Genomic DNA, 14,238 nt, shown 5'->3' on the forward strand with positions numbered 1-14,238 from the left:
ATACGCATCAGACTATATTATTTGCAGGACTTGTTTAAGTGAAACAGCAGTTTTGTGTTTTCTTTGACAGTGCCAAAAAACAGAAACGATAATCTTGTACTAATTGCAACCACAATAACAAGAACAACAAGAACAACAAGAAACATGGTGAAGATGTTTTTTTTCTTTATTATTAAATACAAAAGTAGAATTCCAATGCTGAAAGTGTGTAACTATTAGTTTGAAATGTAGTTACACGTGTATCAAATTACAGTTTATCCTCCATTTGAAGTAATGGTCATGGTTAACAACCATAGTTGTTTTGACTATATTACAATAATGTACAAATGTCTTATGTTTGAAAGCAACAGACGAAGTCCACATAGTCCTGTTAACTGCTGCCAGCCACAGACTCTTTGACAGTGAGGGCTGGTGTGGGTCCTATGTGAGTCCAGATGTATCCTTTTTCTGGTCGAATAGGGATGGTGGGAAACGGAGAGCTGCGTGACTTGAAATATTCTGAGGGAGCATGACACACAAACTCCAGGTACTCCATTTTTCTAGGCAAATCTTCTTCTGGACCTAGAAAGAAGAATACATTTGACTACATGCATGTTTTAAAAATAGCAAACATCTGATTTCCCTTTGCTCACCCAGTATGTATGTGCTGGGATCAAACTGGTCCTTTGGGCTGGCCTGGGTTGGGATTAACCAGGTCAAAGCTGCACTTTTCTCACAGTACTGGTCTTGTACGAAGCCCCTAATTTGAGCATAATAAGGCTTCCCATCGTCTTCATCAATTACTTGGATCACATCACCGGTCTGGTAATACACACCCTGAGGATAAAAATAGTATGAGAGTCTGGGTCCTTCTACATTCATCAACAAGAACTGAGTAAAACATATCGTCAGTGACACTCAAGCAAAAGAGGATGTTGCTTGAAGAACACCATACCTTATAAAATACAGATTCAGATGTTATGATTGTTGCAACTGATTCAGGAGCTTTGATTGGCTGAGGAAAAAAGACCATAAACAGGGAATAGTTTACTTTTATAGTGCGCAACAACAGCAACTACATTTGCAAATCAAAATCTTCATAAACTTACATTCTTTAACTTAAATATGTGTCTTCTTCCCTTTCCCTTTGTTGACACTTTCTTCTCAGAGGCAGGAGCTTTGTACTTGGTGCTTCTTAACCTTGCAGACCTCCTATGGATCTCCTGCTTAGACTAAAGAAAAAAAAGACGCATGTATCAGGCATGTGGCTTGTAGCACCATACTAATGACAATTCATTTTTATAGATTGATATTTGTGCTTATGCTTTCTTTATTTGCTGTCTATAAACAGTGTGGTGTACATGATTAAATCCTTACAATTGAGCCGCATGATTAAAGTAGGCCGAACATTGGTGCACTTTATTCTACATTGTGGCTTATTCAGAAAACTAGAAGCTGACAACTACCGTAGTGCAGAGGTGAACTAACCTGCTTGCCCCCGCCATTGCTGGGCTGAGTGGTGGAGGAGATGGAGGGTCCTGATGCTCCGCCGATGCTGCTCTTCCCTGTGCAGTTGTTACAAAGGATCTCCCCTTGGTTTCCTTTCTTCCACATCGAAGAAGAGTTTGTCTTGCAGACGGCGCAGCTCGGTTTCAGCCCCAGTGGCATCCTCAACAGTCAAAAGTAGACGCAAGGACTGGAAGAAAACAAACAATGAAGCGAAGCGACTCGGTCGGCTCCTGCTGTTTGTCAAAATGAGACTGATGCTGGGTGTGACGCCACCAACACAGACACAGATGTGTCCTCTGTACGACAGACAGACCTTATAAAGCTAGCTATGACATTAGACTACACACAATGTCAACTACAGCACTGAATAAAACCCTGGACTGTCTGTAGAGGAAAATATCCGCCATTGTTGCGCCACTTGTTCTTCTTCTGCGCTGACAGCTGGCGACAACTCTTCTTCTGTGGTTTACACTTGAGCTATGTTTAGCGCCTCAACGGCACCGGGGGATATGGACAGTTTTGGCCATTATTTTTTTCTTATATTTAGTATTTAGAAATAGGCAACTCTGCCTAACTCATTTGCTATTGTATTAAATAGGAAATGAGTGAAACTATGCTAGTAAATGAGCCTTCTGTAATTAGGTCGAAGGGTGGGTCTTTAATACAATATTTCTCTTTATACATATGCATATATTTATTAAAATGGTTCTTCAAGTTTCCGTATAAAGTCTGCTTTTTATTTTGCATATAAACAATATTTATATACAATTCTTATTGTCTCTTTAGTGTAGACAGAATCCGTCCAGCAGGTGGCAGTAATCCAGACTAACATCTAACAATTTTTGCCACGTCGTAGAAGAAGAAACTCCTCACTCTTCAAAACAATACTAGAAGTTCCTCTCGTCTGGCGCCCTGTCCTCACGAAGATGTCTCTAAACAATCCTGACAAAGCTGAGCAGGGGTCAAGTAGCAAAAAAAACATATCGCTGCCGATTTCCCGAGTGAGGCTGATCATGAAGAGCTCCCCTAACGTGTCCAGCATCAACCAGGACGCTCTGTTTCTCACCACCAAGGCGACAGTAAGCCGCGTTTCTCCCATCGTCCGCTCGTTGACAATGCTGCAGCTAGCGGCGTTAGCAGCGTTAGCACCCGCTAGTGTAGCGGCTCCTGCGTGTGTTTGAGTCTCACCCTCGCTGCCTCTTGTCCTGTCCTTGAAGGAGCTGTTTGTTCAGCACCTGGCTCTGTCTGCGTTCAGCAACGGCCCCGGCAGGGAAACGAGCACGCTGTCCTACAGCGACCTGGCGAACGCGGCGGAGGAGACGGAGACCTTCCACTTCCTCACAGGTGGGAGCCAGCTCCAGCTGTACTTTATACTACTTCATACTTTCTAGATGCTGACGTTTAGTAAATGCACTTTATGCCTTGTGATGATGTTCATCATTAAATGATAAATTGCTGCTGTATGTAGTGTTTTTACACAATTCATTGTAGAGAGGTTTAGTAGAGGTTATCATCCCACAATCACGTTATCTATTGAAACATGTTCAGATGCTGTGAATACAGATGCAAATGTCTGTGTTCTCTCTCGGCAGCATCTTTACACGGTCTACATATTTTTGTTTACTCCACAGATATCCTGCCTAAGAAGATCTTGGCCCGAGATTATTTCAAGTCTTTGCAGCAAATGCAAGAAGAGGATGCCGATTGTTAAAAAGACCCATTTTACATCTCAGCCCTTCGTAACTGTACACATCCTGCTGCTCACTGACGCTGGTGAAGAGACACAACTTTCTCAGTGCTTTTACATTGATACAGTTCAGCTGTATAGATCTTGATGCACATCTTGATGAGCTCTGACGAAGACTCCAGCATCAGCTTTAAAGACAACAACGCTGTCTTAGAACAATGCAGAAGTTGTGTCATATAACTATGAAAAAAAATTGATGCCAGGAAATTTATTTTTTAAAAGATTACATTTTGAACATTTCAATTCTGAATTATTTTTCATGGCCCATAGGTTGAGACCACCCTTGACAATTTATTTTGCATTTACATTGTCACCAATTTATCCTTGTTGTACATTTGCAACTATCAGGATAGGTCGGTCTTTATAAGAGCCTGTCTGTAACAGACCAAGACATAATCCATTCCACGCAGGAGAAGCACAGACCACAGCAGTCTCAGGTACTCAATTATTACCGCCAAAATTATTAGGTGAACACTTTATTTCAGATATGCAGGTTTCAAAGTGAAATTTATATTTGATATTACTGATTCTAAGTTATCAATTGTACTGTAGTTTTTAACAAAAATGTTGCTTCAGTTTGGAGTGGAAATACTTGAAAGTTAACAACTGTTTTCTTACTACAAAAAAAAAGAATATTCTTTATTTTTCCAAATCAGAATTCAATCTGTCTAACGTGTGAATATTGAAGTGTATAATAACAACCAGCCACCTTACCAAGCTTCTTTGTTGAGCATTTACAGGTGGATTAAAATTTAATATTACAATAAAGATTTGTGCTGTGTTTGTCAATGTTGAGTGTGTACATTTGCACAGGAACAATTGCACACTGCCAACAAATTAAATCATTAAGCATATTAAGGTCCTGATAATATTAGCTTTACGTATCTGTGTGCCCTTTGCGTTAGCTGTGACAAAATAAGGTGCATATGTGTTGCGTGCTCATAGCACAGACCTGCATAACTCTAAACATGCAGGTGCTTGTACAATACATAAACACATAAATGCTGGTTACGGTTGTAAAAATATGCAGTGGCTCATTGTCACTGATGGGTAAGTGTACTGAGCCTCTCCTGCACGTTCAGCAGAGTTCTCTCCAGAGTGGAGAGCTGAATCTCAAGGTGGTTTGCCATGTGCTCTCTGTCGTCAATGGCGTCTCTAGTGTTGGTGAGATGATCCTTCAAGCTGAAAGGGATGAGGTAATTGTCTGATACTGGTAGCACATAACCTGAGCTTCATTATTCCATAACTAACGTAACATAAGAAGAACACAGTTACAGTAAATGTTAGCAATCTAATAACTAGCCTCCGTCTTAAAAGGCTCAAGGGCTTATCAATAAATGATAAGCGATGACTTTTGTCTCATAAATGAGGTATCAATGCAGAGGATTCACATCAAAAACATTTCTAATTACTTCAATGATCTTATACATATAAACGTGGTGCACTAATTTCGACTTCTTACCCTGTGAGGGCTTGTTGCTCCTTTCCCTCACTCCTCTTCTCCTCCAGAGAAACAAACACCTTCTCCATTGTTTGCATCGTTTCTGCCACACTCTTGTGGTCTGAGTGGACGCCCTGGACTTCCTCTCTGGCTTGGCTGTTGAAGGAGATCCCTCCTTCCTCCACTCCGCTGGAGGTGGACACAGCCTGCAGAGCGGCCCTGTTCTGGAGCACAAACAGACGAGACCTGGCAAACTCCTCAGGCCCGACTATGTTTTCCCAGCAGACTGCAGAAGACGGCGGCAACCAGAAACGCTGGCTGCAGTTAACTTCCTTTCCCGGAGTTTCGGTCATGATGGGGCTGTCACCAGGAAAATTGTGGAGCAGGTGCAGAAGAGATGATCCAGAACCCCACTCCCAATCCTCAAGGACCTCCACAGACTGTTGTTCAGAGGGAAATGCAGAAACGCCTCCTGCTGGTCCTGCACCCTTTGGTGGGACGTGGATCCCCAACAGCAGGCAGCAGGACAGGCAGAGCCAGGCCCTGCTCACTGCCCCCTGGAGCATCTCCAAAGTAGCTGAAATATCATAGAACCAGGTCAAGTAGATGCTGACAATAGAGCACTGTCACAGTGGAACTCACAGACACCCAAACAGCTGTAACAGCTGGGAAGTCTCTTTTCTTGGCACATTCAGTTTAATCTCCACAGTGGCTTGAGCTCTTGTATTATTCATGTTTATATTCAGCTTAAATGCAACAATAATGATGCAAATACACCGTGTGGAGAACCCCAGGCAGTATATAATGTATAACAAGATGAAAGTAGCTATTGGCGAGGAAATTTCAACTGATTGTGTTGGTGGAAGTGAACAGCACGTTTAGATTTACGTTCAAAATAAAAGTATGGATGATGCAACCTATAATTAAAAAGCCAAAGTTTATGGATGACACCATCACACAACGCTATATTCATTTGTGGGTGGCTGTAGTTACGTTTTTTTTTCTTATTTTGATACCGGAAGTTTTATTTTTGGCAGCTAACGGTGACCTGGCAGCGCAACGATTCAGTCGATCCCAGCGCATCGCGTTTAATCAACTCCTACCACAAACACAAATCGCGTTTTAAGTGTAATCCTGACTTTTCCATTCACGCTGGTTTGTCTTACCTTGCGCTGAAAGCCCAGCGATGAAGCGGCGTGTGAGTGCTGCTGCGAGCGCTCGTCCGGTGCCTGAAGTTGTCGGAAAAACTGAGTCGTTGCCTGCAGCCTGTTACAGGCGATATGAATCACTAGTTACTGGCCGTGGAACAGCAGAGGAGAGAGCAGGGATCTCCCCTCAGCGTGTGGACATGTTATAATAAAGCCCGATCACAGCAGAGAATGTAAAATATGCCTGCACTGGTGAAAGTCTCTTTTGGTTCTTGCTGGAAAGCATGCAGGTATTTTTTTAAACCTTGGTTTAAAATGTCAACTTTCCAATGTTCATAATGCTCATGAGCAGATCTGTGTTCCTCTGCAGGCTCCAGGCTCAGTAGATGGAGCGGCTGGAGTAATCGACTAGGTGTGACTGGAATTTATGAGCCATTTTACAGTCTCCTCAACAGCACCAGTCAGGCATGGGTTTGGTCCAGTCCCAAACTCAAAACATTCAGACATCATCAAGTCACATCTGTGTAGTGAAGCACTCCGTACATTTTCAGATGTACTCTCTACCGTCATGGTATCTGTCTATGCGCATCATTATCCAGACTTAGAGGAACGTGTGTTTAATTCGCACCATCTGTGTTTATTTAGTGCAGGGAATCTCATTTATTCATTCCGATGGTCAGATCCTGACATAAGCAACAAGGAATGGGACATGGATTCAGGCACAAACAAGTTCGAGGGCTGTCATTACTGGTGTGGGGGTAGTGCGGTCTGACATCCAACAACCTTATGTGCAGCTCAGTTCGGGATGAACTGTAACAGGCTAAGAGAACATGGTTCCACAGAGATATTGGTGAAAAAGATTAAGATTATTCTTCAGTTGTCACCTGACAAATCACACATTTACTGGTTACACTGGGTTGTTGCTGCTGCAATTCGACATTAACTGGCCGAGGTGTAAACATTCATATTTTTAAATGTATGACCTAGTTGCACAAACTACAACTATATATACCTATATAATTATACTTGTTAATTAGTGTAAATTCCCCCATATTTCATGTACAACACGTTACTTATTTATTATTATATATATTTATTATTTATGTTTGTTCAAAAGTCACTTTCATAAATCTCTGATACATTTATTCCCAGTATTATTTTTGTATTTCATAGGGCATTTTGAGATAAAAAAGCCTACATTTCCAAAACCATTTTGAAATCAGACATTGCTGTACGCAGAATCATAAAGGACTTTAAGGACCAGCTTTCACAGACTTACAGTGACCTCTAGTGACAGATTTAGGAAACTGCTTCTGTTTATTCTCAGCTTGAGTCTTTCAGTGTTTAAAACGTCTCTGCTTATTTGCATTGATCAATGTGTATTTATACTCTGATGTGTTAAAGTATAGTATTAAGTATATATGGTAACACAAGGAGTGAGAAAAAATCCAAACTCTTTTATGCATATAATATAAAATGCATACACACAGTTGACTAACTTTTAAGATAAAATTCCTTCAGCGTGTACGCGGTGCGTCGAGCTCCTGACAGTAAAATAGGTCTGCGCATGCCCAGGGCCGTGTTGGTGAGGGGCGGGGCTCCGCGCCGAGCTCCGCCCCCTCGCGCAGCCGTCATCAGTGGAGCTGGACCGGAGCAGCTCAGCAGCAACAACCAGCCGCTGGCTGCTCCTCTGTGCTGCGCGAAGACTCGGCGCAGCCAGGCGCCTCTGCCCGTCACCCCTCGCCGCTACCAACATGGCCTCCGACGGCATGGACGAGCGCTCCCCGCTGCTGTCGGGCCCCAACTCCGACAACGTGACCCCCACCGCTCCCCCGTACCTGCAGGACTCGAGCCCCCGAGGTAAACACGCGACACGCACACGCAGAGCCGCGGCTGGCCGCGTGCTGAATCACGTCGGGGCGTATCGAGTTTGGGGGCAAGTGCGCAAATAAACTGCGGCGAGACAAAGCGAGTGCGAGGCAAGTGAAGGGCATCGGCTGGGAAGGAGGCGGCAGCGGGGAGGAAAAGGGGGCGCCTCCACGGTGGGAAGTGGAGCAGTGGGTTAGAGGCACGGGCCCCACGACGACGCCAGGCTGCGCTTCCACTGCAGGGATGCTTGCATCACCTCTCACCGTGGCCTTAAAACCGGCCTCATGAAGCGGAGGAGTCGTGATGAGGCTCCGCAAGGCCTCCGCGTGTATGAGGGCTGTGGGGCTGGTGATTGATGGGAGTTGCGGATGAAGACGCGTCAGCAGCAGGTCAAACAGAACACCCACATGTGCCCGAATGAACCACAACACAGTGTGACGCTTTCAGGCCACGGTTATTTCACATTGCTGCACGTTTACTGGATGTTGGGCTTGTGAACATCAGATGTGTGCTGGTGAGATGCTCCGTTTGGCTGGGTGTGTGTTGCAGGGCCAGGGTGCAGGCTCCGAGCCTGTGGGACCTAGTGTCAGGGCTGCGATGCTCTCCAGGTCCATTTATATGAAAGCCTGAGACTTACGCTGTTCCTTAACTGTTCTATTGGAAGGAGGCTGGGCTGATTCTCGTGTCACAATGAATTTCATGCAAACATACAACGTGAAGTAAACATGGCCCTGTTCACTGCGGGCGAGGTTTTCTCTGAATATGTTTTTTTTTATTATGGGCTTATTCCAACAACAGTTCTTTTCCTCTGGTGGTTTTGCAGCAAATGAATGGATTCATTCACTGTGTAATACTCTTTCAGAGGCATTCCAGGACACAGCGCTAATATCAGGCCAACGCTGGTTGAAAATGAGCATCTTGTTGCTCTGAACTAACCTAATCTCGAAAAATTCATATTCCCTCACTGGATTAATCGTAAAGACTTTAAAGCTAAGCTGTATTAAATGAATGTCGGTATATTTCTCGGACTAGTTTCTCCTCCATCCCTCTCAGTCTGGATTATGGCTAATTTCTCTGTGTTTTTTGGTCTGAGCCTTTATCACAGACTAACCCTGGAATGACAGGGCAGCACCCACGGCTGCGTTATCTGATGAGAAGAGCTGCTCAGTCTTAACCAGCAGAACAAAGGACTAGTCCTGACTCACCGAGGAGACCAGTGACCTTGGCTGCAACTTCAATGTTAGTTGCTCTGCTTGAATTTCTCACCGGCTCTTTGATATTTTTGTGCTTGAATGGCAGAGAAAGAAAAGGAAGCGTGAGAACGCACACAATTGCGTTTCATTCTCATTTGGACCGGAAACGCGGCCTCGGGAGCTGGTGTCAGCGTAGCAGCAGCTCAGTCGGCTACACCACCACAAACCACATCTCCCACCGCCATCTGGCCCGCGGTGGCCCCTGGGACAAGATGGCAGCTGTGCGCTGCGGTGCAGCCGGAGGTTGGAGTCGGGCATCGTCCCGTCGTAGCTGGTGGAAGCCTGTGCTCTGCTTCAGACGTGCACTCGGACGACAACAGAGGAAGAGAGACGAGCGGAAAACAACAGAGGCCTTTACTGAGACTGAATGCTGTGATCAGAGTACAGCTGTGGAGCTATAGTAAAGCTAGTGGCTGTTATAAGTCCAAGTATTATGTTTATTAAAGGCTTTAAAGGAATGCAGACTAATTAACGCAGGTTCATGTGGGATTAAACAGTACAGAGTCCATTGGAGTGACCCCCTCAGCTCCTTCAATTCACAGTAGCTCTTTCAGACAGGGGGAAATCTGTAAGTCTGTAAAGGCCAGACATCAGATTCTGGTGAGTACACAGGTTTATGGAGCACTAATCACTGGCTCGGCATTTCAAGCATCTGCCAAATGAACATCTTGTGAAAGAAGACTCGTGCGTCCTGTGTTCTATATGATTTGTCCTGCAGCCGTCACTCGCAGGCTGAGAAGACCCCATTGTTTCTTTCCTTAACGCAGAGAAGTCACATGCTGAGCAGCCGGTCATGGCTTTGTTTACAGTCCGACAGCATCCCTGCGGATGCTCACATGCATGAAAGTCTTTGTGTTTCCAGTGACTACGCCTTTAACCGCCTCCCCTCTCCCACAGCCGAGCTACCTCCTCCGTACACGGCCATCGCCAGCCCCGACGCCGGCGGCGTGCCCGTCATCAACTGCCGCGTGTGCCAGTCGCTCATCAACCTGGACGGGAAGCTGCATCAGCACGTGGTCAAATGCACGGTCTGCAATGAAGCCACAGTAAGTGGAGGCTGACGGGCGATCTCTGATATCACCAGGTTGTTTCATCTCTTCCCCTCTGCTGTTACTGTCATTCGTACACCCATCATGTGATCCCATTCCAGTTTGTACATAAACCATTCTCAGAATAGTCGACTTTGTGATGTTTACGCACCATAAGTGTGAAAGGCCTGAGGAAACACTCCTCTCATCTACATCCTATGGGCACGTGAGGCCGACACACTTACTGTGAAATCAGCTGATCTCCAGTGGGATAATGTTTGTTTTCCAGCCAATCAAGAACCCCCCAGCGGGGAAGAAGTATGTGAGGTGTCCCTGCAACTGCCTGCTCATCTGCAAAGACACATCCAGGAGAATAGGATGTCCTCGACCAAACTGGTAGGCAACACACGTAACGGCAATCATTATCGGGCAAATCGAGCTCCTGTCACTGAAACTAAACCTGGCTGAGCAGTAACCGTGCGATTCTTCTTCTCTGGTTTGCTCCGACAGTAGACGCATCATCAACCTGAGCCCGGTGATGGTGATCCCAGAGGAGCAACCGGCCCAACCGGCACTGCCCATCCAGCCCGAGGGGATGAGGGTGGTCTGTGGTCACTGTGGCAACACCTTCCTAGTACGTCATGCTATTATACTCGCTTGTGCTGTGCTGTCGTTGGCGCATGCATGTTAATCACGAGAGCTCGAGATGTTCTGTATAGACGTAAAAGGAGGATTATCAGAGGTTAGAGCCACTCGCAGGTCAGCGGGTCGGTGGGACCGTCTTAACCCATGCGCGTTGTTGCTTGCGGCGTCTGTAGGGCAGCGAGGACGCCAGGTCATCTCAGCCGATGTCTGGCCTCCCTAGCGATGGCTCTCCCCCAGCACAGCAACAGGTTGACAAAGCTGGTCGTACAGCTGGACACATTAACAACAGCCTAACCCTGTTCCTCATGTATGATGATGATGATGATGATGAAGAAGACGACTTTGTGCACAGCTGGCTTCCAAGAGTCAAATAGGCTTTTTTTTCTGTAAGACTGGATTGAACCTAGATCATTTGTGATGACTTGGCTTCAGTATTTATAGATATTTTTTTTTTCTTCCCTCTTTGAAGCCAGATGTCTGAAGTCGCATGCCGAACCATATTTGTAGGACCAGTAATATATCAGTTTTTAACATCAACCCTTGGTAAAACAATCGTAACTAACATGTTATCAGAATAATTTTAGGTGATGAATTATCAACATAACCTGAAACAATTTTTTCTAATACAGGAATTATAGAATTAGACGCTTCAAACCATCATAACATGTAATCTAAAATAATGAAGTAGCTCCAGTTTGTGTCATGTTTATTTACAGTATCTCTACATGTGCATGTGTCTTAACTATCTTGTCTTTTCCCTTTCACAGTGGATGGAGCTTCGATTTAACACGCTAGCCAAGTGTCCCCACTGCAAAAAAATGTGAGTAAGCAGAAAGCGTGCTTGTCTCCATGCACAAATGAATGGAACATGTCAGGGAATGAGCTGAAAGATGTGAAATGACCTGTGGAAGTCCTTCAAGCGCTGCACAAAGCCACCGAGTCAGTTACAGTCGTGGACATTCTTTGCAGTCAGACGCTGACCTGGACTTTGTAGTTGTTGGGGGGGGAAGAGGCTGAGACGAAGCAACGGAGGCTAATCTAGACGTGTGACAGGAATTAAAGCTTGGCCTCAATACTTGCACCACAAGGGTCAGTGATGATTCTGCGCTGCCAGTTAATTCACCATTGTTCTGTTCTGAGAAGAAGACCCGTGTGGGCAGTGACGCAGCAGAATGTCGCTGAGGAGATATTTACTGGGAGCACATGTCATAGAAACTCAACTGATTAGTTATCATGCACAGCAATCGCACTCCACGTCTTTGAGGCTGGAAGCTGATGTTTTATTAGCCCCGTTTTTCCCAGTAATGTTTATTGGTTTTAGATGCTAGAAGACGTCCAGTGTAGTTGGAGCAGTCCAGGGCATTTAGAGAAAACAGGCCCCATCAAGGGTCACAGGTCGTCATAAATGAGCTTGTCATGCGTTAGAAATGTAAACAGCTCGTGGAGGAACCTTTTGAAAAGCAGAGCAGAGGGATCAGGTGACCGGCCGCCCCTAAGCCATCTGAGCACCAGTGAGTCCCGGAGAATGCTTGAGTCCCATCACATGAGGAGCATGTGAGAACATGCAGGGCAGGAAGGCGAAGCAGGGAAGTTAAATAAAAAAGGTGCTCGGGGGCAGATGACTTCTATACGTGGAGTCTGGACGTAGCTGGAAGTCTCCTGTTCTCATGTGTAACAAAAGTGGATGGAAGGAGTTTCCATACAGAGACACACACGCAACAGGATGAGATAAACACAGACCCAGTGGTGCTTTTGTGTCTTTAAGCTTTTCCTTTCGCTGCCTTCACAGATCCTCTGTGGGCAGTGCGCTCCCTAGGAGGCGCTGCTGTGCTTACATAACCATAGGAATGATCTGCATTTTCATCGGAGTAGGTTTAACAGTAAGTACAACCTGTTTCTTCATTAATGTTATTTCAGGTTTTTTAAAATAAAATAACCTGCATGAGTTGTTAGTTATTAGGATTTTCTTTATGTTCTATATCAAGTGTTTCCTTGACGTATTAACATGAATACATCCGTTGACAGGTCGGGACTCGGGACTTTGCCAGTCGTTACAACGCCACCTACGTGTCGTGGGCGTTCGCCTACCTGCTGGGCCTCATCTGTCTGATACGAGCCTGCTACTGGGGTGCCATCAAAGTCAGCTACCCGGAGAACAGCTTCGCCTAGCCTGCCCGGCCCTGCACAGCAGGAACGGCTGGAACGGCTGGAACGGCAAACCCCACTTTTAGTTTTTCTTTCAAAGCGGGTGGCGTTCAGTAGAGCGGGTCGTCTGAGAGCGTCTGGGCAGGAGTGTGTTGAAGACGTGTCACGCGTGCTGGTGTTTGCTTTTCCGGAATGATTGTCGATCGGTCCTGCTTTGGTTTTCCAGAAATCCCCCAAATGACACAATCAAAACCTTAAAAAAAACAACTAAAAAATAACGGAGATTCTTCTTAAAGGTGAACGTAGGAATAGTAGTTTAGCAGACTGGTTGGGTTCGGCCTCTCAACCTTTTTGTTTTTCAGCAGCCTGACTAACATGACGGCACCCACTTGATTTCTCTCCCCGTTTCCGACCAAACCAAAATGAGACGACGTCCTAGGAACAGTTTGCCCATTGCACTACGATTATATGCAATTGTATGTGTTGTCGTTTTTGCTGCTAGTTAAGCTCCAGCTACAGAAAGCTGCATATCCATACTGTATTAACCATCTACATTGCCTGTGTACACTCACATAGTATTGCTGTATGATTTTAACTCTCAAGATGATCAATTTGAAAAGAAATCATCCTTAAATGCCCATGCGTGCCAATTCCTCTGCCCAGTGTGACGAGCATCGGATCAATAGGAGCTAGTTTTTCTAGTCTTGAGTTTTCGTGCCATGCAGCTTTGAACTCACTACAGCAATAAACCCTTGCTTCGTTTATTCTAGGCTCCCTGCGGCCGCCGCTGCTTCTTTCTTTGCTTTCTCGCTGATGGTAAATAATCCCCAAACACGGGGACTGACGTGCATGTAGTTCACCTTGAGTCGCTGTGGTGCTGTGTTTTATTTCTCTTACAGAGAGGTAGCTGACGTGTGACGTGGCTGTGTTCGCTCCTCCTGCCTGTGTGTTAGAATGTAAACCCTCCTCCTCGTCTCTCTCCTCGCTTACATCGCTGCTCTCTGACCTCCGGCGAGCTCTGTGCTGGCTAACGCGGCGTCCTGTCTTTTGACCTAAAACCAGTGGGCACAGAAAGTCTTCTAACTTTGTTTTGAATGTGATGATAAATCAGAACATAACATTAAAAATACTCTTTGTACATAGTTCAGATTCAGTACTTGGAAAACTGTAGTGTGAGATGGAAGGAAACGATGGCTCATGGCTCTTTTTAAAAATGATAATTTATCAATAAAATGCAAAGAACTGCCTGTTTTGATCTATTTACTTGTTTGGCCTCATTGAATATACGAGCAAATGTTTTGGCACTTACACACTTCTTATAGTAGCTGCAGTTCTGCTGTTTACTCACTAGATGGTGGTGTGAGAAAGTAAGAAAACACCAGGCCAGATGCCACAGCATCAGTCAATCACATAATGAGCCTTTCATCAGCTTCAGTCATTATATAGAACTGTCACCTTGGAGAATCTATTGCAG

General features: G+C 45.2%; 4 protein-coding genes across 6 annotated transcripts; 2 read left to right on the forward strand and 2 right to left on the reverse strand.

Annotated features, from left to right (window-relative positions):
* Window positions 1-143: 143 nt before the first annotated feature.
* gatad1 (GATA zinc finger domain containing 1) lies at window positions 144-2,819 on the reverse strand. 2 transcript variants are annotated; one of them, XM_029166958.3, is made up of 6 exons: window positions 2,677-2,819; window positions 1,468-1,675; window positions 1,089-1,211; window positions 935-994; window positions 633-816; window positions 144-561 (listed from the first exon to the last, which is right to left on the reverse strand). In XM_029166958.3, exons 2-6 carry the CDS (start codon window positions 1,645-1,647, stop codon window positions 371-373), a joined length of 738 nt encoding a protein of 245 aa, XP_029022791.1. In that variant the 5' UTR covers window positions 1,648-1,675; window positions 2,677-2,819; the 3' UTR covers window positions 144-370. The 2 variants fall into 2 exon arrangements, with proteins under 2 accessions (XP_029022791.1, XP_055368965.1); XM_055512990.1 differs by lacking the exon at window positions 2,677-2,819 and having other exon boundaries at window positions 1,468-1,937.
* Window positions 2,342-4,024, forward strand: chrac1 (chromatin accessibility complex subunit 1). Its single transcript, XM_029166960.3, has 3 exons — window positions 2,342-2,567; window positions 2,706-2,832; window positions 3,120-4,024. The coding sequence occupies exons 1-3, from the start codon at window positions 2,415-2,417 to the stop codon at window positions 3,197-3,199; spliced, it is 360 nt and encodes a 119-aa protein (XP_029022793.1). The 5' UTR covers window positions 2,342-2,414; the 3' UTR covers window positions 3,200-4,024.
* si:ch211-57n23.1 (uncharacterized) lies at window positions 3,696-6,222 on the reverse strand. The gene is made up of 3 exons (XM_029166959.2): window positions 5,843-6,222; window positions 4,698-5,253; window positions 3,696-4,417 (listed from the first exon to the last, which is right to left on the reverse strand). Exons 2-3 carry the CDS (start codon window positions 5,240-5,242, stop codon window positions 4,276-4,278), a joined length of 687 nt encoding a protein of 228 aa, XP_029022792.1. The 5' UTR covers window positions 5,243-5,253; window positions 5,843-6,222; the 3' UTR covers window positions 3,696-4,275.
* A 1,216-nt stretch (window positions 6,223-7,438) lies between these two features.
* On the forward strand, window positions 7,439-14,023 carry pip4p2 (phosphatidylinositol-4,5-bisphosphate 4-phosphatase 2). Of its 2 annotated transcripts, XM_029166956.3 has the most exons (8): window positions 7,439-7,684; window positions 9,844-9,992; window positions 10,264-10,370; window positions 10,485-10,608; window positions 10,793-10,867; window positions 11,387-11,439; window positions 12,409-12,499; window positions 12,645-14,023. In XM_029166956.3, the coding sequence occupies exons 1-8, from the start codon at window positions 7,579-7,581 to the stop codon at window positions 12,786-12,788; spliced, it is 849 nt and encodes a 282-aa protein (XP_029022789.1). In that variant the 5' UTR covers window positions 7,439-7,578; the 3' UTR covers window positions 12,789-14,023. The 2 variants fall into 2 exon arrangements, with proteins under 2 accessions (XP_029022789.1, XP_029022790.1); XM_029166957.3 differs by lacking the exon at window positions 10,793-10,867 and having other exon boundaries at window positions 7,442-7,684.
* The last annotated feature ends 215 nt before the right edge of the window (window positions 14,024-14,238 follow it).

The sequence above is a fragment of the Betta splendens genome, chromosome 11 (genome assembly GCF_900634795.4).
Source record: "Betta splendens chromosome 11, fBetSpl5.4, whole genome shotgun sequence".
NCBI lineage: Eukaryota > Metazoa > Chordata > Actinopteri > Anabantiformes > Osphronemidae > Betta > Betta splendens.